The sequence below is a fragment of the Heteronotia binoei genome, chromosome 7, assembly GCF_032191835.1.
Source record: "Heteronotia binoei isolate CCM8104 ecotype False Entrance Well chromosome 7, APGP_CSIRO_Hbin_v1, whole genome shotgun sequence".
NCBI lineage: Eukaryota > Metazoa > Chordata > Lepidosauria > Squamata > Gekkonidae > Heteronotia > Heteronotia binoei.
Window position 1 is genome coordinate 67,814,857 of NC_083229.1, and position 27,862 is coordinate 67,842,718.

A 27,862-nucleotide genomic window follows, 5' to 3' on the forward strand; every position below is an offset into this window, starting at 1 on the left:
GAACTGTGTGGTATTTGGCACTGGGGACTGAAATAGAAAGAGGAACTCAGTGAAGGACCCCCTCCCCCCCCTTTTTTGCATGAATGGAAGTGCTTAATTCTTGTAAGGGCATGTTTGGGGCCAGTCTTTTATTAGGAAAGAAGTGCCCATCCTTAGAAAAAACGAAACAAATTATAATTAAAATTGTATTATGAATACCACTATTTATTTACTTCTGTTTTATACTTAGCATTTTTGTATGTTTTTTTCCCAAGTTTAGGGGCTGCTGTTTCCATAATGGCCAAGATCCCCCTGCTGGAGTGCCTAACCAGACATAGTTACAGGGAATGTTTAGAACGGCTGGATTCTTCTGCTGAACATGAAGGGACAGAAGGTGAAGACACTGAGAATGAGAAGTCGGCTGAAGTGGTGCTTTCTCCTGACATGTCTAAAACGAACAAACAATCACTGCTGTCCTCATGTTGCAAATCAGTAGAACATTCAATCCTAGATGGCACAATTTCTGAAAAAATGAATGAAAATAAGGAAGCCAGTCAAAATCCTTCAGTCCAAGACAGTGAAGCGTCAGCAGAGCTGGGAGAGAGTGATCTGCCTTCTTTCAACGTCTCCCTATTAGACTGGATAAATGTTCAAGATAGACCTAATGACGTTGAATCCTTGGTCAGGAAATGTTTTGATTCTATGAACAGAGTAAGTTAACACATTTGAGATTTTAATGGCAGCTTGTTTTGTTTTGTTGGATTGCGGTTTTCAATCTTTAAAAAAAAGATTTTTCTGTTAGTAATGAGAGGTTCTTAGCTGGAAAGTCAGGTCATCTGGTAGCCATAGCGGTGTCTCCTCTTTTCCTTAAAAATAGCAAGCTTGTGGTTTGCAAAGGAATCAAGGCTGGAATGGTCATGAATGAAACGGCTTCTTTTATTGCCCAGCACTGTCATTTGAAGATGAAGAAGCATCCCCCTTTCCCCATAAACAGATTAGACCATTTTGTCATAATGGATAAGTTTTATAGAACAACATTCTCCTTATGTTGTGGGGCTTTTCCATCACCTTCTTTCCAGTTCAGTCTGTGCTGTGGCAGACTCACAAGGCTCTCTGCTTTCAGGCTGGTCCCAAAGAGGTTGGAAAAACCCTGCTGCAATCCATGGTCTCCACTCAGCAGTGAAGTTTCCCTTGCTCCTGGGAGACAGGATGTAACAAAAATAAACCGTTACATCTTCTGCAAGCCAGTGTGGGAATTGTCCATTGCAACTTTGTACTTTTGAGCTGTTGTGCTCCTGAGATAGTGACCTTACCTGTTGACACTCCCTGTTCCTGTACTTTGGATAATGAGACAGAATAGGTATGGTGTGGTTTACAGAAATCAGGCTTGGAACAGAGTAAGAAAGATTAATAAATGAATTAACAGAATATACACAGTCTGTTCAGGCACTCTGGAGGACCAAGATTACAAACAAGTATGAAAACTGATTCCTCTTTCCCTAAACTCGATACTTATCCAAAATGATGTTTAAATAGGACAGTCTAGTTTTACTTGGAGTTGCAGTAGTTTAAAGTGCAGTAGTTTTCTTAATAGGCACTTTCTCCTGTTGTCCTTTGGACATGGATGAGATGCAGTCACTAGGTTAAAAGCTTATTCTTTCATGGCTTTTGCTCATCCAAGGAGAAGTGCAAGATGGAAGAAAGCTTTTTTGTGTCCAGAGAATTTGTAACTTATCTTTGGGATTGTCCATCCTATCTTGGAGTTGTTCCAATCTTCCTGCCACCCAGAGGCATGTGACTTAATCCCTCTGTCCTCTTAGGTGTGATATTCTAGCCAGATGTGAGATGGTAAGCCATTGTCATCCTTTGGCCAGAGCCATTAGCGTGCATACGTACAGAAGTGTTCGGCTTGAGCTTGATAGCAGCCAGTTTTTGCCAGCTATGAGTTTACACCTGGGTTCCAACACCTGGGTGTTGATTTCCTTTCTGCTAGCTGAGCAACTTTAGTTTTAAAGATTTGGGGTTAATGTTTTGTTTGTACGTAGGATGGCTGTGCTCTCTGAATAATATATTATTATATAATGCACTGATGTATTTATGTGACTTTCACATTACAAGTTGTATTATTGCCATTGCATTGTGTGTTTACTAATATAGAGAAGTTTTCTGCACAGTTGTTGCTTTTTCCTTAAGTAGATATGATTGAGCATTTATAATTCTGACTTCGTTGATGTTTGTCCCGATGAATAAGTTATTCAGAATAACCAAAGTTACCAGTGAACAGCATGGCGAGAAAACACCCATTTAAATCTGGACCTTTAGGTTTATGCTTAGAACATGCTACTGAAAACTATTGCATACTGTTGTATGAAAACTATTGCATACTGTTGGAAGTTGTAACATTATCTTGATGGTACACCTTGAACTGGTGTTTATTCAAAATTCAGTAGGGGAAAGACAACTGCAAACAGAAGGAAGACGAAAGTGATGGTGAACAGGGTCAGGAAGAAGTAAGAAGGGAAGTAGTAGTTTTATTTCCCCACAGCTCCTAACAGGGTTTTAAGTTTGAAGAATAGCAGTTCATCTTACTGTTTAATAGTAAGTGTAAGAACTGCTTTCATGCTTTGAAGTATGCTGTCGTTTAAAAAATTCTATATGTGGATATGACACAATCAGTCTTCCATTTTTCCCATGCATTTAATTACAGTAAGCAGTGTTGGTATTTTACTGACCCAGCTTAAACACAAGGCATTTTTAGCTGTGATTTGAGGAGGCTGCAATGACAGGGTTTTACTGAGCTTATCATAGGATGAGCTGGGCCAGTGTTTAATTCAGTGGAAGGAAAGCAATGCACTCTGTAGTGCCTTTCATCGTATTTGATTAATAGACTATCAAAATATTGGTCCAGAATGTCAATCCAAACCATCACATGTGATGAAACAGTTCTAACAATGGACTGTAGAACACAAATCTACAGACATTCTGTAGCCATACCATCAACTATTCAGTTTTTCTATTGATTCTGTTGGTTAAATTACAAGTGAAAGCATCACTGTACTCTAATGCAGTAGGTTAGGAGACTGCCAGGAGGGTTGCAGAGCAACTGCTGAGCTGTGAGCCTTTGTAGAGCTGTCATTATTTAGGGTATCTTTTGGAAGCACCCACTTTTAGTGTGGCTGGGTAGAGCTCAAGGGTGAGATGCCTCCCACCTCTTGGTATGCACTGAAAGAACAGGATTATGAGCAGTGGGAAGAATTTCCCAATGGTTCTGACCCATGGCTTGTTCCTCACACTCCAGGGCAACTATTTATGTTCCCTTTTCCCATTTCTCTTGGTCTGTTGCCCAGGGTCTCTTGGCCTTAACACTGATCACAACCTTTGCTCCCCCTTTTCCTATTTCATGATTGACAGATGACTTCCTGTCATCTGCTTTCAGCTCAGTAGGTTCCTGTGTAGAGGTGGTTGAAGAACTATGTTCCAGTGTGTTCAACAGGTGTGACTTGAATTACTTTGTTCAGGGTATCATTTTCATAGTCTGTGGTAGGGGGATACTCTGGCCATTAAAAAGCTGAAAAGAACCTTCATATTATAAACTGTGGGAAGTGGGATTAGGATCTGTGGTGCGAGTATCTGAAACTGACATTTTTCTTTGGGTGGCTGTCATGCTCTTGAATGTTTGCAGATTTATTTGACACATGGCTTCAAATGCTTATTTTGTTATTTCAAGCATTATACCCAAAACAAGTTGTACTTATTTTTACCACCTTACTGACTATAACAACAAATCTGAACCAGTTTGTGTGGATGCTTCAAAATATGGGACACTGTGGGGAATGTTCCTTCTTTAGTGAATGTTCCTTCTTTAGTGTATTTGTTCAGTGAATTTTCATGGCATTTGTTGAATTCCATGATCTTCTAAGGATCTCGTTCATCTTTATCTAATGCTCCTGGGTCACTCTATGTATTTGATGATAGATAAAGCTGTTCTTGTAGTGTTTATAACATTGCAAAACAGGTTTAACATATGCTGTGGAAGAACAACTTCTGACTCTGCAGTTATGCTAGTGACATCACCACCATTTTTTATAAACAAACTACATGAACTACAACCTCCTGATTTTACCAAAATACAGCCATGTGGGCCAAATTTCTTTTGCTGTATTATGTTGTTCTGTGAAAAAACTTCCACCCACATAATGTAAATGTAGTTTATCTATAGTTATCAGGGGTGTTTGCTGCAAATAAGTGTCCCCTGCAGTGTCCCATATTTTGAAGCATCCCCACAAACTGGTTCAGATTTGTTATATAGTCAATAAGGAGATAAAAATAAGTACAGCTTGTTTTGAGTATAATGCTTGAAATAACAAAATGTTAAATGAGTTAAATGCAGGATATGAAGCATGGACAACCACCAGTGGGCCAGGTGTGAACATGGTATATTTGCCTTCTTTTGCTAGCATTATTTAAATGTTGTTAACATTATTTAAATATTTAAATCATTTTTTTTTAAATCTGAATTAGAAAAAAATCCTATTCAAATTTTCTTGGGGAACCCACGTCATTTACAGCATGGAATTCAGTATTTACTTAGTAAAGTGCACCAAAGATAAATTGTTGTCAACACTCACAGTTCTGGTTGTCAAATGGAGAGAAAACTGGAATAAGACTGGATAGGTAGTTGATGTTTGAAGTTTTGGTCATGCTCTAATGAAATTTAACAACATTTCAAACATGCCAAGACGTGCTTCTGAATGTTAAGTTTTTGGAATGCAGTGAAAAGTGCTTAACTATTTTTGCTATGATTTTCAACATTTAAAGAATTTCCTTTATTTATTTTTATTGATTAATTTACTGTCACAGGGACTCAAGGTGATATTAACACATAGTGAGTCAATACAATCAACAGAGTCAGACTAGAATCTGGAAAATCCAAATTTGATTCCCCACTTTTCCATGAAAGCTTGCTGGATAACCTTGGGCCAATGATGCAATCTCAGCCTAACCTACCTGACATGGTTGTTGTGAGGATAAAATGGAAGAGATGAGAACAGAATAAGCCACTTTGGATCCCCACTGGGGTGAAAGGTGGGCCTTCTTGAATAATTCAGATTGTGGAAGCCAGGAGAGTGGGACCTTCCTTGGGCAGGCTATTCTATAAGGTGGGAGCCACAACAGAGAAAGCATTTGTATGGGCAGTATTTGATTTTGCCCACTTCAGTGTTGGCACCTGCAGAAGGCTCTGCTCAGGTGAGCGAAGCTGTCTGACAAAACATAGGAGAGGTAGTTCCTCAGATAAGAGGGATCAAAGCCATGAAGAGTTTTTGATAGCCTAGTTACAAATGTTTGTGATGGGCAGCCAATGGAGTGTCTGCAGAATGGGAGTAATATGCATGCTTTGTCTAGCTCCTGATAAGATAGATAGATAGATAATTTTATTTATATCCCGCCCTCCCCGCTGGAGCAGGCTCAGGGCGGCTAACAACATCATTCAAATTACCATTATACAAAAGACAAAGTTACATTTAACATTAAACATTAACATTAAAATTCTGATAAGTTTAAAATTAATTAAATTGATAAAAGTGCTAATGCTATTTGTTCTTTATGATGGCGGTAATCATTAGCAATTTCTTTCTACGTCAGCGAAAACCAGTCGGAAGAGGAAGGTCTTGCAGGCCCTACGGAATTGTTCAAGGTCCCGCAGGGCCCGCATTTCCTCCTGAAGTTGGTTCGGGGCTACAGAGGAGAAGGCCCGATTGCGGTGCATTGCAGCTTCACCTCTCTTGGTCCGGGGGTGGTCAACAAGTTTTTTCCAGCTGACCTCAGTGCTCTCCGGGGTTCATATGGGGAGAGACGGTCCCTAAGGTAGACAGGTCCTCGACCATATAGGGCTTTAAAGGTAATGACCAGCACTTTGTAATGAACCCGGTATATAACTGGCAGCCAGTGCAGCTCGCGCAGTCCAGGCTGTATGTGCTCCCATTTAGGGAGCCCCAGCAACAGTCTGGCCGCTGCGTTCTGCACAAGCTGCAGCTTCCGGGTTCGGTACAGAGGCAGCCCCATGTAGAGGGCATTACAGTAATCCAGTCTCGAGGTGACCGTTGCGTGAAGTACCGTTGCCAGATCTTGGCGTTCTAGGAAGGGAGCCAACTGCCTTGCCCGCCTCAGATGGAAAAAGGCTGACTTGGCAGTGGCTGCAATCTGGGCCTCCATTGATAATGAAGGCTCCAGTAAAACTCCCAGACTCCTAACCCGGTGCGCCGCTTTCAGCGGTGCCCCGTCGAAGACCGGGAGAGGTATTTCCCCTTCCCGGGTGCCCCGACCCAGACAAAGGACTTCTGTCTTCGCTGGATTCAGTTTCAGCCCGCTCCCCTTCAACCGCATTGCCATATCCTGCAAGGCCCAGTCTAAATTTCCAGGGACGCAGTCAGGCAGGCCGTCCATTAGCAGATAGAGTTGGGTGTCATCTGCATATTGATGGCACCCAAGTCCATATCTCCTGGCAATCTGGGCAAGAGGGCGCATATAGATATTAAATAACATTGGTGAGAGAACTGCCCCTTGAGGCACTCCACAATCCAGTGTGCGCCTCCGGGACCGCTCGCCACCAATTGCCACCCTTTGTCCCCGATCTTCGAGGAAGATAAAAGATGACATTTATATGATATTTAGCTATTTTTCATCTAAGCCATTAATCTCACAGACATTGGCCTTCATAGAGGTTTTTCAAGGTTTTGTCATAACTGTTATTTCCTAAGGTATTGGTTTCAGATGTAGGAGGGTAATGTTTTAGCTGCCCTTTTTAAATTGAAATCAAGTTGCATGGTAAATTGGCAGTATCACTTTATCGTAACTTCTATTATATTTTTTTAAAGTACTAGAAAAGACAGAACCATATCATCTATGCCAGTCTGGTTTGTGAGCACTGCATGGGCATTAAAGCACTATTGCAAAGAAATTGCTTATGCAATATGCTTGTTTAGTTTGTGCAGTTAAGTACATTGTAAACCAAGTTGGGAGAAGACTATTACCTGAATGAATATATGCTGTTATGTCACAAGCAGACATCAATGTAGGCAAGCTGAATTGATGCAAGAAAGCTGAAAATGTGGCTCTTGAAAAGGGAAGGCAAAGCAAGTTACTAAGTAAACTTGATGGGCTTGTACAGATGTATTTTTCACATCGTTTATTACTGTTGTGTGAATCTGGGCTTTCTTCTTGGCTATCTAATACCTTTTTAAATATGTATGAGCAATATGTCATTGGAGGTTCAAGCTTTCACTAATTTTTCTTACCATGTGATCATCGCATTGTTTGAGTCTTTAATTAATTTAACTTTTGAAAAGCATACTAGTGTTGACCCATTCTGTGTTTTCAGTGATGTGTTAAGATTTCCAGAAGCAGTTCTATGATAGCGTTGCAAACGTCCACATTTGAGGTCCTCAGATAATGGGGCCTGGGATATTGTTTTTACACACACACACACACACACACAGAGTGAAGATACAAAAATATATTGCCTGAATGGACTTCAGTGCTGATTACATCTAAAATAGCAATTATTTGTATAATTTCTTATGCCAAATATTACTAATGATATGGTAATTATGTGTCCATTTCTGCTTTAGTAAAATTCTAAAGAAAGTGGGAAAAGGCATTATTCCAGACCTAAAAAAGATTCCGCCCTCCCACTAGTGTTGTTTTGTAGTTGCACTGGTATTATGTCAGAGGCCATGTCCCTAATAAAACATCAGCAATACTTTTGCTATAATCTGGACTAGCCAATAGATGACCATTTAAAATGTTTATATATGCATTGATTTTTTTATTGTTTTGGAAGCTAGATTGACTGACTGGTATCTTCACAGGCATGTTCCACCGGATCTTTGTTTGTTTGCACACATATGTAACATTCTTTGACTTTTTGGAAATATCTATAGTAATAATTCTCTTATCGCCATGGCCAAACCGAGGAAGGCCATTCACATAGAACTTTTTCACACAGCCTATGTATTCTGGTATGGAAGCTGGCCAGTTACTGAGCAGTAACGGGTTTCTGCTGGCATTTCAGACAGACCCAACTCAGTAACTGGCTGCTACCGGAATACTGTCACCTTTTCACACAGTCCCGCAGCTATCCCGGTAGTGAGGCATGCCTGAGTCGTTACTAACAAAGAGCAGCTTCTTCCAGTTTTCAACCCCTCCTTCCAGGTTGAAATTGGTATGGGGCGCTGTGTGAAATGTCCAGTATCTAATCTGGGAGCAGTTTTCGCGCCCTTTTTCGCCTGCCGGCATGCGATCGCCAGCTTTTTTTTTTTGGAACATCGGGCTAAGATCGCTATAGCGCTGTAGCGACGTATCACAACAGCATCACCATAGGGATGCCTGGGTTCCATTAAGATGCCAGAGATCGCCGCTGCTGAAACTTGGTAACTTATCTCAATGGAGCTTAGCCATCTCTATGGTGGGGCTGTTGTGATACGTCGCTATAGCGATCTTTGCCGACGTTCCCCCCCAAAAAATAAGCCGGAGATCGCGCACTGGCAGGCGAAAATGGCTGGCGCTGGTGGAAGCGAGATAAAAGTGGAACAGTGTGAAATGGCTTGCTTCAATCACGGAACCCTACCGGGAAAAAAAAACATGTGTCTGAAAACTCCCATCCCTGTCGCGGATTACTGCAAGGCGGCACAATACCGACTCCCTTCCGGTTTCCACCGGTAAGTGTGAAAAGGCCCTAATATTTTGAGAACAAATGACTGGCCCATCACATGTCAGTTAATGTCTCTGGCATCCCATTGACTGACTTCCCTGCCCTGCCTACTCAGGCCCAGGAATGTAGAACAAACTGCCAGAAGCAGTCTTACCTCAGAGACAACCACATCTCTTAGCTCTTCTCTGTCAAGTGGCTTCAGAAAGGGCTGCAGAGCTCCTGCGGCCTCACAAAAGGCCCTATCAACAGCCCACACAGATGGCCTCCCAGCACACACAGCCTCAGAAGGCCACTGCAATAGCCAGGGAGCCTGGCTGAGCCACAGAGGACATGGCTGCCCCTCCTTTACTGTCTTTCACTCCCTCTCTCCCTCCTCTTCTCAGCCTTGCCCCAAGATGGTTGCCTGAGAAGGAGATAGGGAAGCCTTCACAGGGTTGTTCAGATCAAAGGGGGGAGAGAAATGAGGAGAATGATGTCAGTTGCTTTAGTTTTCCCCCAACACACACTGTGAAGAAAAACTGTTGTTTTCCTTAGAGGCTGCAGGGTTGGTAACTGCAGGTTAGGAACTTCCAGATGGCAGAGATCAGCTCCCCTTGAGGTGTGTGTGTGTGTGTGTGGGGGGGGGAATTAATGCCTTCACTTGGGTGAGTAGAAAGGTAGCAAGTCTGGGGAGGGGAGGCACTCGCCCAGAGGCCTTTAGTGGTACCTTTAAAGGTTGGTGGGAAATTCCTAAAGGATCGCTACAGGCCACTGAGGGAAAGGCCTTTCCTCATAGGGAACCGCTGTTGCCAATCTCCAGGTGAGGGCTGGAGATCTCAGAATTACAGCTGCTCTCCAGATAGAGGCAGAGATCAGCTCCCCTTCAGGTGGGGGGGGGAGTGAATGCCTTCACTTGGATGGGTGGGAAGACAGCAAGGCGGGGGGGGGGGCACTTGCCCAGAGGCCTTTAGTGGTACCTTTCCAGGTTGGTGGAAAATTCCTGGAGATTCTTTGTTGGAGTTTGAGGACGACATATGGGTTAGGGCTTCAGAATGGGATCTGTCAGATCCTGGTTCTTGCTGTAAAAGTTGACTGGGTGATTTTGGGCCAGTCATAGACTTCCAGCCTAACCTGCCTTGCAGGGTTGTTGTTCAGATCACATGGGAGAGAGAATGATGCAAACTGCTTTGCCCCCCCCCCCTTTGAAGAAAGACTGTCATTTTCCTATGTAGAAGCTGCAGGGTGGGAGAAGGCAATGGAAAGTTGAAGTAGAAGGGCAGATAAAGGAAAGGAGATAGGTTTGCCAACTGCTTAGGGGTGGGGCTTGAAGAGGGTGGGGTTTGAGAAGGGATAGAACCTCAGACAGGTACAATGCCCTTTCCTTCCGGGTAGCCAGTGGAGATCACTCAGATTTACAGCTGCTCTCTAAATGGCAGAGATTAGCTCCCCTTGAGGTGGGAAGACAGCAAGGGTGGCAGGAACTTTCCCAGAGCTTCCTTCTAGAGCCCGTTGTATTTTTCTTCACAACGGGCCTTACTCCTAGTGTTTCATAATACAAAAATGATGTTAACATAGGCAGATTGAACTAATCCACAAATTAAAAATGTGTACTTTGTGCCTTCTGAATCATGGTTGTCAGATCCTCTCACGTGGTTCAAATACTTCACACAAATAATAAGATGTTGTTTTTTCTGTCACCTGGTGAAATATATGAAGATGCTTGGGTTGGGGTCTGCAAATTTAACTTGCCTAACTGACATTTTAAAACTTAAGAAGAACGAAATATGCTTTATTTTTATATCCTATTCTGTCAGCCAGATGGCTTCCAGCTTCTTCACAAAAAATAGTGACCAATCAATAGGAAGTAGAAATAAAGTTGTCATTGTTTGAAGAAAACACAGGATCTGGAGGTTTAAAAGATCCCTAGAATTTGTGAAATTATGCTTGTTTAAAATTTTCAAGGTTTTAGTCTAAATAGGGTTTTTTTACAATATAAGTGATAATATATAAATTAATATATATATTATTTTGTCTTACAGCTTGACCCGAGGATTATTCAGCCCTTTCTGACCGAATGCCGACAAACTATTGCCAAATTAGATAATCAGAACATGAAGGCCATTAAGGGACTTGAAGACAGGCTTTATGCCTTGGACCAGATGATAGCTAGTTGTAGCAGGCTGGTTAATGAACAAAAAGAACTTGCTCAGGTGAACATTGGTTTTTATGAAAATGATGAGTGGATGCCATATAAACTACTTTAATTTTCTTATTGTAATTTCATCTTTTTTCTAATTTATTAAGCCATTGATTAAACCTGTTTAGGCTAGGCAATGTATGTTCTTGGATAAGTATATTTTTACTTGAGGTTAAAGCAAGCTGGGGAGGGTAAGAATGGATTCTTTTATTATTACCATTGCCAGAAATATTGTTAAAATATGATGTGATTATTTTAATGTATGTATATTGAGGGTTTGTTTTTGTGTTAGTAAGAAAATGCTATAGTGTTATTCCCATTAAATGCAGCTGTGTACCAGAAGGCATTCAAACAAAATTCAATACTGAACTATATTTTTTGAGGAAAAATTCAGAACATCTCTGATTCAGAGAAGGAGCTCAGACTGCTTTTGTACCCATATAGCCTCTCTCTCTCTTCTGAGAGAAAACATATTTAGTTTTTTGGGAATGGGAACCTGCACAAATAGTTGAGATTGTGCTCATTTTACAGACAGGTGCTGTTTACAGATATCATGGGAATAATCAAAAGATTATTTTTGTTAAAACTAGAATGCAATTCCAAGCTAGAAAAATGAGCTGAAAGAGTAGAAATAGATAACATCTGAAAGGCTTTCATTACTGCCTTAAACTTTGTTCCTTATTCTTTTTAGATTTTGCATAGATTCCATTTTAAATAGATATAAACGCTTTGGGGAAAACATTAAAATAAAATAGATTATTTTGCTATATCTGAAGCCATTTAAATTCTAAATTGCATGGTTTTATGGCACTTTAAAAGATTAGGACCTTTGGCAATTTGGTAAAGATCATAAGAAGGACTGAAAGCACATTGGGGTTAAGTGACTTCATTCCAATACTATAGATTACGGTAGGTCAGAGGTGTCAAACATGCGGCTCAGGGGCCAAATCAGGCACCTGGAGGGCTCCTATCAGGCCCCTGAGCAACTGGCTGTCATCTGCTTCCTTCTCTCTCTCTCTTGCTTCTGCATCACAGCTTGCTTTGCCAGGCTTCCTCAATTGCACAGGAGCTACAGAGCAAAGCCTCTATTTTCTCCGTTGTCTGTGGCTCCTCCCTTGGGGAGGAAGGGGGGAGGGAGAGCTTGCTTTGCCAGGCTCTCTCAAATGCACAGCAGAGCTACTGAGCCAAGCTTCTCTTCCTTCTACTGGCTGAGGCTCCTTCCCTTCCTTGTCCCCTAGGGAAGGAAGGAAAGATCCAGAGCTTCCTTTGCCCAGTTCCTTGGATCCCATGGGAGAAATACAAAGAAAACACCTTTAAGACCAACGAGTGCTAATGTTTTAAGCATGCTTTAAGGGGTTTTTTTAAAATCTTTAATTGTGTTTGTGTTCATTATAAAGTTTATATCTCTGCTACCTAAACTTAAATAGGTACACACATGGCCCAGCTCGACATGGTCTCATTTATGTCAGATCTGGCCTTATAATAAATGAGTTTGACACCCCTGGATTAGGTGTTCCTTTGGCTTGCTGGTGCAATAGCAAGAAAGGTGCTTTGTCTAGCATGTGGTAAAACCTGCTGGCAAAATAGGAAGCAAGGGTCTGGCTGCTGAAAAGGCTAAGGGACCTGCATGTACAAAAACCATGTGGGACAAGAGCTATAGTAAGGAAGGAAACTAAATGTAATTCATTGAAAAGGCTGACCAAATCCAGTCTTTTGGCTGGAATCAGCACAGCTGTTTTTGATATATTCAAAACCTTGGGCATGTGATGGAATGATTGACTTTTTTTCTTTTAAACGGTAGAATGTGTGATTCCCTCTCACTTCTTTCATATCTTAGACTAATTTTGAAACTCAGAACATGTTGTACACGTAGCTGAATCCTGACCAAGGTTATTTTGGAGAATAAGTATTAACTTGAAATTGTATAACACTGCTCACTTTGAGTCTTCATTTACTTAATGGTTGAAATAATCAGTGAAATAAAATTTGAAATACCTCTTTGACAAAACAGTACACTATGTTCAGCGGCTCAGTTTTGATTAATGGAAGGAAAAGTGTTATTCCGCATGGGTAAGTGCCAGTTGTGCATGATTGGAGCAGAAAAAAATGCCATCATTTTGTGTTTTTTTAACTTACTGAGGTTTTTTGGATCATTTGAGCATTAGATCTTTTGATCAACATGGTCAGTAGGTGGCAATGCATAATAAGAATAGTTTCACTGAGTTCTTAAATCCAGTGCAAAGCTTTCAAGTAGGATTATGCTATTACGTTCTGTTATGACTTTAATGAAAGTAACAATGGCTGCTTTTCGTTTACATCTTTATTCCTGTGATCATATGAAACCACTTTTTTTCTGAATCAGTTGATTGCTATACCTAAATCAGTACTATGTATTTCCAAGAATTTAGGCAGTGGTTTCCCTGTCTGAGATCCTTCTTTTACTAGGGATGCCAAGTATTCAGCCTTGGAACTTGGTCATTTAAACCATTTAGAGCTGTGTCCCCTCCTCTGCTAAGAGCTCTGTCTTCAGAACATCTGATGAATTGCTACTAAAGTTCTGTTCACATAATCACTTGGCAAACCAGTCAAGAACCAGCTGTCTTGCGCGCTGTGTTCACCGTTTATATGGTTTATGTGGAATAACCATGCTATTGTTTTAATTGAAATCATGGTGACACTAACATTGAGGATTAGTTTTCAGTGTCACACCAGCAATGTAAGATGACATCAGATGTTGTTTTCTGCGTCACCTAGTTTTGGGCAAGCATGGATCCAGATGGATAGGGAAATGTTTACAGAAATACTATTTTGAATAAATAGAAGTTATAAAGTTACTCTACTTTTCAATGCTTTTAAAAATTTTGCTTTTGTGAGTCAAAGTGACAGAATCACATTTCAGACATATAAAATACAACAGGATAAAGTCATTAAAAGAACAAGAACATATAAAGTTGATATTTACTCTGGGAATACTAGCTTTAACATTGAGCTTTGTTGTTAGATTTTTGTATTTAAAATCCTGCCTTTTCACCTAGTTAGGGTCTTCAAGGTGGAAAAATTTCTAAACTCATTAAAATCAATTTTAGGAGTAATATGTAAAATAGAAAATTAAAACTGAACAGGAAGGAGGATCAGCAAGCGAAAGCCAGCCCTCGCCCCCCCCCCCCAAAAAAAAAGTTTTCATCCTTTGGCAGAAGGTCATGATTGAGGGAAACAGATTAATCTCCCTGGGAAGGAATTCCACAGTTTGGTGCCACAACTAAGAAAACACTTGCTTGAATTTTCACTTGTCTAACCTCAAATGAATGGGCCCCCTGGAGCATGGCCTCTGAAAATGACTGTAAAGAGCAGGTAGGTTCATGTGGAAGTAGACAGTCTTTAAAGGTATGCTGGTTAATACCAGTGCTCAAAATTGGGCTGGGAAGCAACTTGGAAGCCATTGCAGACAGAACAAGACTTGTGTGATATGATCCCTAAAACCCAGTCCAGCCAACATTCTCACTGCAGCGTTCTGTAACAGTTTTGTTTTTTATACACTCTTAAAGGGCTCATTGCAGTAATCTAATTTGGATCTTACTAGGACATGCACCACAGTGGTAATATATATTTTTTACCCAGGGAAGTCTGCAGCTAGGTTAACAGCCCAATCTTGTGGAAAGCACTCCTGGACATCGCTGCCAGCTGTTAATCCAGAAGGTCTAGCAGCATCTCCAGGGAGCAAGCCTGTTCCTTTGGGAAGAATGCAACCCCATCCTCAATTTCTGGGCTAGTCCATCCAGCCACCAATAGCACTTCCATCTGGTTGGAATTAAATTTCAGCTTATTAGCCCTCATGCATCCCAAAACTGCCTCTAGGCACAGCTTCAAGATTTCCACAGCCTCCCAGGGATCTGCAGGAGGTGTGAAATATGTATATTGGTGACAATCTAGCTTAAATCTCTGGTTGACCTCACCCAGCAGTTTTATATAGATGTTAAAAAGCATGAGGCATAAAATGGAACATTGCAGAACTCCAGAAGCCAAGAGGTTGAGCAGGGCTCCCCAGCATCACCATCTGAAACTTTCCTTCCAGTAGGACCCAAGTCACCTCAAAAAGATGCCTTACAGTCCCAACTTCAAAAGGCATTTCCGAAGTACTATGATTGATTGTATTGAAAGCTGCATACAGGTTCAAAAGAATCAACAGGATTGCTTTCCCTCCATTCCCCCATAATTCACCAGGGAAATCAGCTATTTCAGTCCTATAACCAGGCCTTGATCCAGGTGGGAAAGGATCCAAACAGTCCACTTTGTCCAAGAATCCTTGAAGTTGTCCAACAACCACTTTGGATTGTCAGTAATAGATCAGTATCCATTCTGCATGGAGTGGTAGAGGATCTGAAAAACAGAACTCGCCTCATCTAAGGTATTAGATGTTTGACAAGATGCCATTCATTTTGTAGCAGTGTTTCTTGATCCCCACTCTAGATAACTTTTCACACACATTTGACTGCATAGTCTCAAGCAGATTCTATTTTTATTAATTATTTGGTATGTTAAAAACATAATTGGTTTTGGTTATGGGTAGTTCTGTGCTCTCAGAATTGTCAAGATTAAATGGAGATGTGTTCTATAAGTGAATTTTTATCTCATTTGTTATGAGAAATTTATCTCTTGGTTTTATGTGTGTTTCATTTTTTATATCCAGACTAGTGATTTAAAACTGTTTTCTTATAGGGATTTTTGGCTAATCAGAAGAGAGCAGAGAACTTGAAAGATCCTTCTGTGTTACCTGATTTGTGTTTAAGTCATGCAAATCAATTGATGATTATGTTAACTAACCACAGGAAACTTCTAGATATTAAACAGAAGTGTACTACTGCTAAACAAGAACTTGCAAATAACTTACAAGTCCGACTGAAGTAAGTGCTGCTGTAGTGCTTTATCTCCTCTCCCGCAATGTTTGTCAGTTCTATTTGTCATAACTCCCATTCTAAAAACTACAAAAGTTTTGAAGAAGTTTGAAGAATCTGGAATGGAGAACAATGATGCAGATTCCTTCATGAGAACTACCTTACATGGAGTGTAAATATTGTGTAATACAGTTAGGATTTCCAGGCTCCAGGTGGACCTGGAATTGGAATTACAACTGGTCTCCAGACTACATAATTTCTCCTGGGAAAAACACCAGCTTCAGAGTGTGGACTCTGTGGCATCACATTCCTTCTAAGCTTCTACTGATCACAGGCACTGTCCCCAAAACTCAAATAATTTCCTAAGCTATACCATGAACCCTAAATTTCATAGTAGAAAAGAGAAAGCCAAAAGCTCCTTCATCAAACCATAAGCAAGGTATGAGGGAGATTTTTTAAAATGGTGCCTATTTACTTTTAATTCACAAATCAGCAAAAGTTTCCATGGATGTAGTGTGAGATATGATGCATCCAGTAGACGACAAATACTGGGTTTTATGTTACCGCTGTATTCTGCAGCACCTTCTTCATATGCAAGAGGCTCCTTTGCTGATAGATGAACCTCTTTTGTTGGAAGAAGATTCCCTGTGTTAAAGAAGGTTGACACAGAATGGTTGGGCACAACCCAGTGTTTTCTTCCATCAGTCTTTTAAATGACTGAAAAATGTGTTCATCTTTTTTATGAACAGGGACTGCAATATACAGTATGTACCAGCCACAGGAATGCAGGGTTGTATTTTCAAATTTATAATGTTGAAAGGATGGCAGTTGAAGCATGGTATCAGGAAACTGTTCAAACAGAAAGTGCAATCTAGGCAGAGTTAAGCAGGAGCTCAGATCTGTAATTGAAAGCAGTGTTAAAGTGTTTAACTTCTGTTGTGTTGTGTTCTCTGTGTCTGCTAATATTCTTTAGTAGTGAAATAATAGAAGGGAGAAAAAAATATTTTGTGACTAGCTATGCTCTTAGAACACTTGTCAGGACAGATTTAGACACTTTGTTTTGATGAGTTCATAAATAAACCATTGGTAAGATTAGGTAGAGAAAAACATGACAATATTTTCAGATTCTGTAGGCCTATATTTCTTGAAGTTATTTTTTTAAATATTTGAAGTGCTCTTAAATTGAAGTTTAATGTTGTCAGTATTTTTATGCAATCTTTAGGACTTTGTTGCCAAGGCTATTTATGTTTTCTTAAGGTCCATCAATGTTGTCTGAAACAGGGCTTTTTTTGAGCAGGAATGCAGTTCTGGCTGGCTAGGTAGGGGTGTGGCTTAATATGCAAATGAGTTCCTGTTGGAATTTTTCTACAAAAAAGCTCTGCGTGAAACAATGATGACATCATGGGGTGTGGCCTAATATGCAAAATGAGTTCTTGCTGGGCTTTTTCTACCAAAAAAAGGTGCTGGTCTAAAGTATGTCTTCCACAAAATCCAAGGAAGAGAATAGTTTTATAATAATTGGTTTAGAACAGGGGTGGCCAAACTGCAGCTTGGGAGCCACATGTGGATCTTTCACACATATTGTGTGGCTCTTGAAACCCCCACTGTCCCATCCACTGACTTGGAAAAGGCATTTCTCTCTTTCAGTCACTTCTCCAAGTCAAGCTAGCTGGTGGGTTGGAGAATGCATTTATAGTTAATTGTTTTCTTTCCACCTCTTCCTCCCTCTCCCATCTATTTCCTTTCCTTCCTTTCTTGAGGCTTCCAAATATCTGATGTTTATGTCTTGCAGCTCTCAAACATCTGACATTTATTCTATGTGGCTCTTACATTAAGCAAGTTTGGCCACCCCTGGTTTAGAAAATGCATAGGATTGGGCTTGGGTTGGATCCAGGCATCAGTAGAAGGCATTCTCCTCCCTTCAGAGTAGCTTTCAACCATGGAAAAATTGATTCCAGGAATCATGGGATTCCTGTAGGTCTAGACATTGTCTCTCATATGTAAACAAAAGTAATTCCTTTATGAAAGAAGGGATATAATAAGTAGAATGGTGCTTTTGGGAAAAAATCTCAGGTGCAGGTTCACAAGTGTATAAAATGGACCTCTTAAAAGCTACACACACCAAACACACAAGGAACCTCACCGTGCAGATAAGAGATTGCCTGCTATGAATTGTACAAATGTAGTGGAAAGGGGTAGTTAAACAGGAGCATGCTTGTACAGGCTGATGTTTGCTAAGGCAGATGTTTTCTGAGGTTGATGTTGTTCCCTAAAGTAGGTTTGGTGTTATAAAGTAGAAGTTGTTTCATGAAGTAGGTATTGGGTGAGGGAGATTTTCTGTGAGAGTAAAAGTAAAGGGGGGTATCCAGAGGTTTTCTCAGTGGGGGAATTTCAGTTAGAAAGGGTTGGGTGTGGGGCCAGTCCTGTCCACCCCACCTTCACCTGGCAAATGTGGCCATCTTCCCACCCTAGTGCCATGTTTGGTGCCCAGGGATGGGGACTAGGGTACTTAGGGGTGGACGACTTTCCTCCATGATAAGCACCCTGTACACACACTTTCACCCTTACAGCACACAGAGGTGTGAACAATCAGGAGAGTATAATTGTGAGTCTTCAGCTGAGGCTCCCAGTAGCTAACCCTTTCTGCTTGGTGTGAGCAGAGAGATGGGGTGGCTCAGAGCCCTGAGTCCACCTGTTCTGGACCAGTAGACTATTGCCCAACTGATCTAGTCTGTGCTTCCAGAGAGTATCCAACTCACAGACCAAAACAATAGACTTTTAATGAACGACCGTTTATTCTACTGTAGGAAGTAACACAAATCAAAGACTCACGTTCATCCAGGGTGTAGAATATAGAGCATTGTTGTACTTGAGCCTATTTATCTAGGTGCTTGCAGTGGAGAAAGGGTGCTGTGGCACATTTCTCGGCCAGTGAGCAATTGAACAATGGGTTGTGAAAGGCAGGAAGATACAATAAAGTTTCCCAGGCTTAGCTAAGACAGGAAAAGCCCTCTACAGTAGTCAGTAGAGGCTAGGAGCATTCTAAACTACATTTCCCATGAACTCATGCACTTCTTACTGAGTTAAGCCTCTGCTCCCTTGTGGAGGCAGAACACCACTTAACACCCAATCCCCATCAGAGGAAAGGTGTTCACAATCAAGAATAAATGAACATGCTCTGCTTTGAAGAAGTTTCCTGCCTCTCTATCTAACTGCCACTACCCAACAGAAGAGAGAGTGTGAAGCTGAGCTGAGGATATATATAGTATTCTTTTATTTTATTCTTATTTTTGTAAATTTATAGCCCGCCCTTTCCCGTAATGGGCTCAGGGCGGGTTCCAACACAATAACACAATCAAACCAACAGTAAAACAGTCAAATAATAATAAAACAATAAAAAACATTAAAATTTAAACTAGTTAAGTCATTAGCTCAGAATTGATTTAAAGCAGCATGGAATGGTGTGGACATATCAATTAAGTACAGCTTTAGGTGCCCAAGGATGTCAACTGTATCGGCCTGATTTAAGCAACAGTGCTGGGAGGCCAGTTTGATGGTACAATAAGATAAGGACGTCCACCAGCCTCAGCCATAGGTCTGGCAGAAAAGCTCCGTCTTACAGGCCCTCTGGAATGGCGACAGATACGGTAGGGCCTGAACCTTTATAGGGAGCTGGTTCCACCAGGCGGGGGCCAGGGCTGAAAAAGCTCTGGTCAAAGCAAGCTGGACATCCCTTGGGCCAGGGATGGTCAAAAGATGTTGGCTGGCCGATCGTAATGACCTCTGGGGCTCATATGGTCCTAATAGAGCAGAATGGGAACTCTGTTATTGGCAACCAGAAGTGCATGTTAAGCTTTGAAGGGCCCCTATTGGTGTTTCCCAAGGCTGGAGAATTCCACTCTCTCTGTTGCTTTTAACTTTGGTGAACATTCTGGTTGAGTGGAGACAATCTAGAAATGTATTCATTCAGGAACCACTTGAAAGTTCAGGAAAGTTCATGTCAAGTTGACCTACCACAGCCTTCAGTTCACAAAACATGAACCACCCAAGGTTTGTTACAGACTTTGGTTTGTGATCCAGTTTGTTCCCATCCCTAACCAGGACATTTGGGTTGCTGGAAAACAGTCTCTAGTCTTCATTGTATTAATGTGATGTAGAATAATAATCAGGGATGTGTGAATTCTTCATAGGGCAGAATTTGGTATTGAATGCAAAATTTCGCTTATGGAGAACCTTTTTTTAAAAAAAACTATAGAAGCAGAATAAATAAAATGTATGTTAATTTGTGTGAACTTTCTAAAGGCATTAGTAACTGCATTGCTTTTATAAATCAAGATCGGAAAGAGCTCTACTAGAGAAAAATAATTTCAAATGGAGCATTCTGTAAAATGTGTTGTCTTACAGATGTCAGTCCAATATGCCATGTTGAGACTTTATTCTCTTTAGGTGGTGCTGCTTTGTAATGCTTCATGCTGACCAAGATGGAGAGAAACTGCAAGCCCTGCTCCGTCTTGTAACAGAGCTGCTAGAACGAGTGAAGATAGTAGAGAAGCTTAGTAATGTCCCTCAGATGTACTGTTTGGCTGTTGTTGAAGTTGTAAGGAGGAAGATGTTTGTAAAACACTACAGGGAGGTAAGCAACTTGAGTAAGAAATCTAGATTTTACATCCATGAATAACTTGATGAGATGTCTTGTCACATTTTTTGTGTTCATATCCATTTATATATAAACACACACTTCTTTTTCTTTCAGTGGGCTAGCGCTTTAATAAAAGATGGGAAACACCTTTATGATGCAGAAAAGGCCAAAAGGGAAACTTTTGGGAAATTATTTAGTAAGTATCTGTATTACTTATTTTATAAATTACAGTTCTTAAACTAGCTGCACTGGCAGAGGCACCAGTACAAGTTGTGTACTTGATTGAACAGTATGTTTCCCAAATCTTTTTTGGAGTGTTTTGTCCATAGTTGTTTTTTCTAGATCTGAAGACTGATTTATATATGGATAATAGCCCCCATGTTTAGAGTTGTTTTATATCATACCATGTGTCCCTCTTTGCATGCAAAATTTCCATCCCTCAGACCATTTTATATGTGAACAAGCTTTAAAAAGATAACCTATTTTTTGTGCAGGGAAATCTTTTCTAAGAAATCGCTTGTTCAGAGGTCTTGATGCCTGGCCTCCATCATTTTGTGTAAGTATTTGTTATTTGTAGTGAATACATTTGATTTGGGTTTTGGGAAGCTTAGTATACTATGAAACGAAGACTGCTTTGTTTGTTGTTACATTTATCATTTTCAAACTTGCAAGATGGCTTAATCCAGAGATGAGATCACAGAATGATTACTTTGTCTTTGTATTAATGCTGTGATGACTGCCTTTAAAAGAATTCCACTGGTAGTGTTCCACAGTGTCAAATTCCAGGGAGAAAGTTCTCTCTGTTTGCTGTCTTTCTCTCAACTGTTTGTTGTTGCGGGTTAGTATTTATTGTGCCATAAGCTTTCATGAGCCAAAGCCCATTTTGTCATATGCTTCTGACGAAGCAGGCTTTGACTCACCACTAGTGTTTGTCCTGTGGGTGTCCCAAGACTTTTGAATGGTAGCGGAGATCTTCAGCACCACGTCTGTGTGCATTTCAAGTTGAATAAATGGGTAGATAATCCTGACATATGAATAGCTACATTTGATTACCTGTGAAGGATTGCCTCAAGCCAACCAAACAGGCTTTACAAAGTTAATTCTCATTTCCTTTCAGAGACAAAACAAAATAAGTATAGGTTAGGATTACCAAAAAATAATGGTGGGCACATAACTTTTGTGGACACATTTGCAAGGTTACTTTCATAATATCCCAGAGTTTTTGTTGATCAGGTGGAGTTCAAGGATCCTGCACAGCTTTACTAACAGAAAGTATCAGAATTCCTTTTTTTGCACGTACGGCCAGAATAATATGATCATAGTCTTATATTCAATGGTATATAAGGTATTCTAGGAGAGAGTGAGTCCTACCATGGGGTTCCCATAGTTCTAAACAGTTTGCCCATCATAAAATGATACAGAGTGGGGTGGATGCGATCACTCCACTCAGCCTTCCTCTAACTTTTAAGTGGTTCTTCTATGGGAGCAACCAAAATTGGTAGAAGGGTCCTTCAAGGATGGTTAGATCCAGCCCAATACGATGAAAACAAAGGATAATGGGAAGAGGGAAAATTAGGGCAAGCAGGAATAGACACTATAACAGTAAGTTAATGGGAGGCATCACTGTAGCCTTCCTGGAAGTGCAACATGAGATACAAGTTATTAGTTTTGAATATCTTCTCTGGCATTTTATAGCCCTCTGCTTTGCTTAGTTTCTTACATTATGACTCTGGATCATCTTACCTTAGAAAGGGGGGAGAAATTATATTAATTTAGGAAATTCATATGCCTGTTCTACAGAGTTCTGCTCAAAGTAGTTTATAAGTAAAAAAATACCATAAAATCACACACATACACACAAATAAGGCAGTATAAAACTATCTATTTAAAACATTTTGAGAAACCACAGGTAAGATTACGGATTAAGTGTATTTTTAAAAGAAGAATCCTTTTTATTAAAAAAACTTAAAACAAGCAATTAAGCTGTATTTCTAGATAACATCATCTAGTATTTGCAGACTTCTTATTTGTTGTCTTTGAGTTTAATAATATCTATAATATGTACAAATTGTTTTTTTTTATATAGACTCGGAAACCTCGCAGATTTGATAGTGAACTTCCTGATATCTCATTATCTGATCTGCAGTTTCTACAGTCCTTTTGTCCTTCAGAAGTCCAGCCATTACTCAGGTAAGATGAAATGCACTCAGTTTATTCAAATGCCTGTGTATAATAAAATGATTATTTCTGCTTTGGCATGTTCCCTTTCCAGAACATTTATTGGGAAAATTGGAACAGTTGGAACTTAATCGTTTTAAACTAGTTGGTCAAATTTACACTTTTTTGAATCTTTCATGTTAAGATGAAAGGAATGGTTATGACTGAACTGCCAGACAAAGAAACACCTCTGAAATAACTGATTGTTTCATGTGCCTTCAAATTCCTTACAGTCCCAGTCTTTTTCTTTGATAGTGTTAATAAGCCATCCTCTTAAAGCAAAGTGGCTTCCAGTAATTAAAATGATTCCCAGAAAGAGGTGGGAGGAAAAGGTACAATAAGACTAAAATATTGCCATTTTCCAAATCAGGGCTTGGAAGTCTTGATATTCAGCTCCCATAGAACATTTAGCTCCTATAGAATATTTAAATGTTCACTTCAATTAAAAAAAACACTAAAAAGAATTTTTCTGGGGCATCAAAGCCTTCTGACAGCATTTTTCTCCCACTTCAATATTTGTACCCTGAGAAAAACCACTTCTGAAAGTTAGAGGACCCTCCAGAGTAGCATTGGGAGCTGAACCAAGCTGAAAGAGAAAATGGCAAATCTTCCATGTACACATGAAAATTCTTTAAGTGTGTGCATTGAAGCTCCAAAGTGCAAAGAGGTGTTCTTTACATGTATTCTAGAATGCCTTCTGTTACTTTATAACATTCATGTAATCGGTGTTAAATTATTTCACATTTTAAGGGTTCCCATACTTTGTGATTTCGAACCTCTCCACCAGCATGTACTTGCTCTACATAATCTGGTCAAAGCAGCACAAAGTTTGGATGAAATGTCACAGACCATTACAGATCTGCTGAATGAACAAAAGGTATCTTTGGGCTATGCATGTGACTATATGCAAATATAAACTACAGCACTGCAATCATAATCACAACCACTTGGGAGCTAAATTTAGTGGTAAACAGAAATCAGAGTTATTTTTTGAAAATGTAGTTAGAATTGAGGATATGTTGTTGTGTTTCTATTCATCACAGTAGAAATATTTGCCATTTTCAGACCTAGACAATAAAAACAAAGCCAAGACCTAGCAATTATAAAAAACAGACTATTACAAATCATATATAGAATGTGTAAATACTAGATAACACAATACCATGGAATATTAAAATAAATTACACAGGGGTACAATTATCTAAGGAGCCCCATGGCACGGAATGGTAAGCTGCAGTACTGCAGTCCAAGCTCTGCGCACGACCTGAGTTCGATCTTGGCAGAAGCTGGGTTCTGGTAGCTGTTTCAAGGTTGACTCAGCCTTCCATCCTTCCGAGGTCAGTAAACTGAGTACCCAGCTTGCTGAAGGGGTAAAGTGTAGATGACTGGGGAAGGCAATGTCATTCCACCCCGTAAAAAGTCTGCCATGAAAACATCATGATGTGATGTCACCCCAGAGTTGGAAACAACTGGTGCTTGTACAGGGGACTACCTTTACCTTTTACAATTATCTAAGTGTATTAAAGATGAGACACATGATCCACAAGAAATGTAAACATACACAAAATGACAAATGGTACAGATAAATGGCATATGGTACACTTGAGCATATACAAGTTGTTAACATAGAACAATATACAAATAATAAGAGAGAGAACAGTGAGGAGATCCGAGCTTTCAGTATTCTCTAAACATATTTTTCTGATTACATGAACAATATGTAGACCATACTCATATATTCATGAATTAAAAAACAACAACATTCTGTATAACTTCGTGGTAATCCTTGAAGGATAAAACAATAACAAAAATCATAGTAGTGCTAAATTGAAAGGACTATATTTTCATAACTATCTGATATAACAGTTACAATTATTGATAATACAAAAAAATAACCACCTAAAAAACTATTTTCTTTATCTTGAAAGTATAGAAGTCGACAGCAGTAAGACATAAGATCAACACAGGTTGTTTCTTCCAGCTGTGAATATGTTGTACCATACAAAAGCAAAAATTAAACTCCTGTGTGCAAACCTCTGTGGTGGTGTGAAATCTAGCATTTTACCTTTCTCTTTTTGGACTTACATTGAGACCTAGGCCAAAATCCTGTAAGCAATACTAAGCAAAATCCTGTCACTAATACTAATAGTTATTTATGTTTTCATTCATTTATTTAGAATATTCTATGTTGCCTTTTCAGAGACCCGTTTGAGGCAACTTACAATTAAAAAAGAATGGAACAACTGTTAAAACACCTTTTAAAAATGAGCTGTTAGACACAAATAGTATAAAAACTATAAAACAGAAGCAGACCATTAAAATGCTGATAAGATAAAAACCCTAGTTAAAAGCCTGAGCAAAAAGAAGAGTTTTAGCCTGGCTCATAAAAGAAAGTAAAGTAAGTTCCAGGAAAGTCTCATGTGCTAATGAGAGTCCAAAGGTGACGTGCTACCACAGAAGAGGCATTGTCTGTAGTTGTCATCTGCTTCAACTCTGAAAGAGGAACAGAGACCAGGGCTTGGAATGCAGGTCTTAAGTGGTGGGCTGAACTGAGATGGTCCTTCAGGTACCTTGGCCTCAAGCAGTTTAGGATCTTAAAGGTAAGAACTAGCACTTTGAGTTGTGCCCAGAAACAGATGGATAACCAATGCAGATCTTTGAGCATGGAGGTAAACAGCCCCTGACAGTAGCCAGACTTCTGCATTTTGGACCAGTTGAAATTTCTGAACAATTTTCAGAGCCTTATGCATAGTATATTTCAGAAATCTAACTTGTTTGTGATCAAAACATGCATAACTGTAGCCAGAGCACATTTTTAAGGAGCAGCCATAGCTGACAAACCACTCAGTCAGATTAAAATGCTCTGTATGCCACAGAGGAGACATGAGCCTCCAACTATAGGCCAGGGCCTAATATCACCCCCCAAACTATGAACCTGCTCATACAGGGAGAATGCAGCCCCTCCCTATAGTCCCCAAATAGCTTCTCCATTGACCTGCAGCACCTCAGCCTTATTTAGATTGAGCTTCAGTTTATTGGCCCTCATCCATCCCGTTACCTTCTCCCAGTATCTGTTGAGGTCTTCCACATACCCACCTGGCTTAGCTGTTAAGGAGAAATAGAGCTGGGTGTCATCTGCATATTGGAGGTATCACTCCAAATCCCTGGATGAGCTCTCCTGGTGGTTTCATGTAGATGTTAAATAGAGGAAGGGAAGCCAGCAGGACTCAATAACTAAATGTCATTGGGCCAAGCAGCACTACTACGTGGAGTCAGTTGGTTAAGTGACACCACAGTGGCCTGGTGTCCCCTACTCCAGGCCCCCCTCACCAGAAAGATATTTAGATTAGTGGTGTCATAAGCAGCTGAGAGGTTCAGACAAATCAACAGGGATGCACTCACTCTGTCACTGCCCCAACAAAGGGCATCAGTCAGGGTGACATGCTGTTTCCATCCCGAAACCAGGCCAGAGTTTTTCCAAGACTGGCTGAAGCTGTGTATTGTCCACCCACTTGAGCACCTTGCCGAAGAATGGAATATTACCCACTGATTGTTACTTCATTTGGCTCCAGGAATGCTAGTGGGCTTTATAAAGTATATAGTGCATGCATGTACACATGCACTTGCTTCCCTGTTTTTTATGTGTCTGTGCAGGGTGTTGGCAAAATTTGAAGAGATTAAGATAATTGAGAAGCATAAATTTTAATAATTATTGTCATAAGGCAGGTCAGATGGGTGAGCAGGATATGAGCAGAGCTGTACAACAGAGTCCAGTCCAAATAGTCACAAGCCATAGATTCATTACCTGAGAGGTTGTCCAGAGCATAGTCAGGAGATCAAAGGGTCTTTTGCAGTCCAGAGGTTCACAAAGCTGAAGTCAAAATCCAAGAACCAGTCCAAGGTCACACACACACAGGTTCAGGAGCTGTAGTCACTAAGTCTAACACACACAGGCTTCCAGAGCTAGTTTTTGTAGGCACTTCCTAACAAGACCTTGTTAGCAGCCAGCTGCTTGGGAATAACTCTTAACTACTCCAAGCTGTCATCAGCTGGTGACAAGATATGAGGCATGCACTCTGACTCCTTGCTTATAGTTCCCTTCTGAGTCTCTGCCTTCAGTGCTCCAAGGGTGGAGGTGAGCCTGGTGAGCTGGTCTCAAACTGAAGATCACCTGCTGCATCAGGGCTGGGTACTGGTAGCTCTGAGTCAGCTGCTGGTTGTGAGCCTTGATGAGCTTGCAACTCTTCTGACAGTTTATGACTGGCTACACAAAGGTCCTCTCCTGAGGAGTCCCTGCTGCTGCTGAGCTCTGACTGATCCAGGACACCCAGCTCTGGCTGACCCACAACAATTATGCATAATAGATGAGTTAGACTGCACAAAGTATTTCTGCAGATTGAAAGGATTTATATATGCAAAGTGCATTTCCCTGCCTAGTTGCAGCCCCAAATGTCCCCTGAAATGCTGGTCCTGGGGAACCCCTGGAAACAATATGAGGTAGGAGCCAGAGATCTGCCACAAAAGGGGATAACAGACAACTGTCATTTTCTGTCCCTGGAAATCATAGGTGGGATCCAACCAATTGCCTTTATATTCATTAACTAATAAATGTAACAGTGATAACATGTTTTCTGTATGATATGCAGATTGGCACAAATTTCTAATTTCTGTATCAAAATCATAACTTTGGGTGGTTTTAGAGATCATAGCAACTAGGAACAGACCATAATTTTAGCTCACTTCCTTTCTGGTCTTATCTGTCCATTGTGTCTGATTAATTCTTTACTAAATATGTCCTTGCTAAAAATAAGTCATTGCTGAATATGTGTTCATGTTGCCTCTTTCCACAATGTCATTGAAATCTCTATTAGCTATTCCCTGGATTCTTTCATGGAAATACTAGATGAGCTGAATCTTTAAATCTCACCATTAGATATTTTTTTCCAGATCATGGATCCTCTTTGCCATAATATTTCACAGCGTGAACACAAGATAGATATTGGATATGTTGGAATTTTGACCTAAGAGATGCCTTTGGTTTTTTCCTCTCTAAGCATCTGTTGTGAATCCACATCCTTGTCACCTCATCAGGGGGCCTTTGACTATTTTTTTTACAGTTTCTTCTCATAGAAACAACATATGGAGAGACTTAACTCCAGGGGAAAACCTATTTAAAAAAAATAACAACAACTTTGTTTTAGTATTTTTATTCATTACAGTCTTGTAGAACTTGGCATTTTTGCTTCTTA

General features: G+C 40.3%; 1 protein-coding gene across 4 annotated transcripts in view; it reads left to right on the forward strand.

The window, feature by feature from the left end:
• The window catches only part of RB1CC1 (RB1 inducible coiled-coil 1), a 101,910-nt gene that overhangs the window by 39,789 nt on the left and 34,259 nt on the right, over positions 1-27,862 (forward strand). For all 4 annotated transcript variants that reach the window (XM_060243800.1, XM_060243799.1, XM_060243802.1 and 1 more), the window contains 8 exons: positions 255-690; positions 10,708-10,878; positions 15,582-15,766; positions 20,204-20,390; positions 20,511-20,592; positions 20,891-20,952; positions 22,483-22,586; positions 23,364-23,490. In XM_060243800.1, the coding sequence (XP_060099783.1) occupies positions 255-690; positions 10,708-10,878; positions 15,582-15,766; positions 20,204-20,390; positions 20,511-20,592; positions 20,891-20,952; positions 22,483-22,586; positions 23,364-23,490 (1,354 nt within the window). The remainder of the gene's footprint in view (positions 1-254; positions 691-10,707; positions 10,879-15,581; positions 15,767-20,203; positions 20,391-20,510; positions 20,593-20,890; positions 20,953-22,482; positions 22,587-23,363; positions 23,491-27,862) is intronic.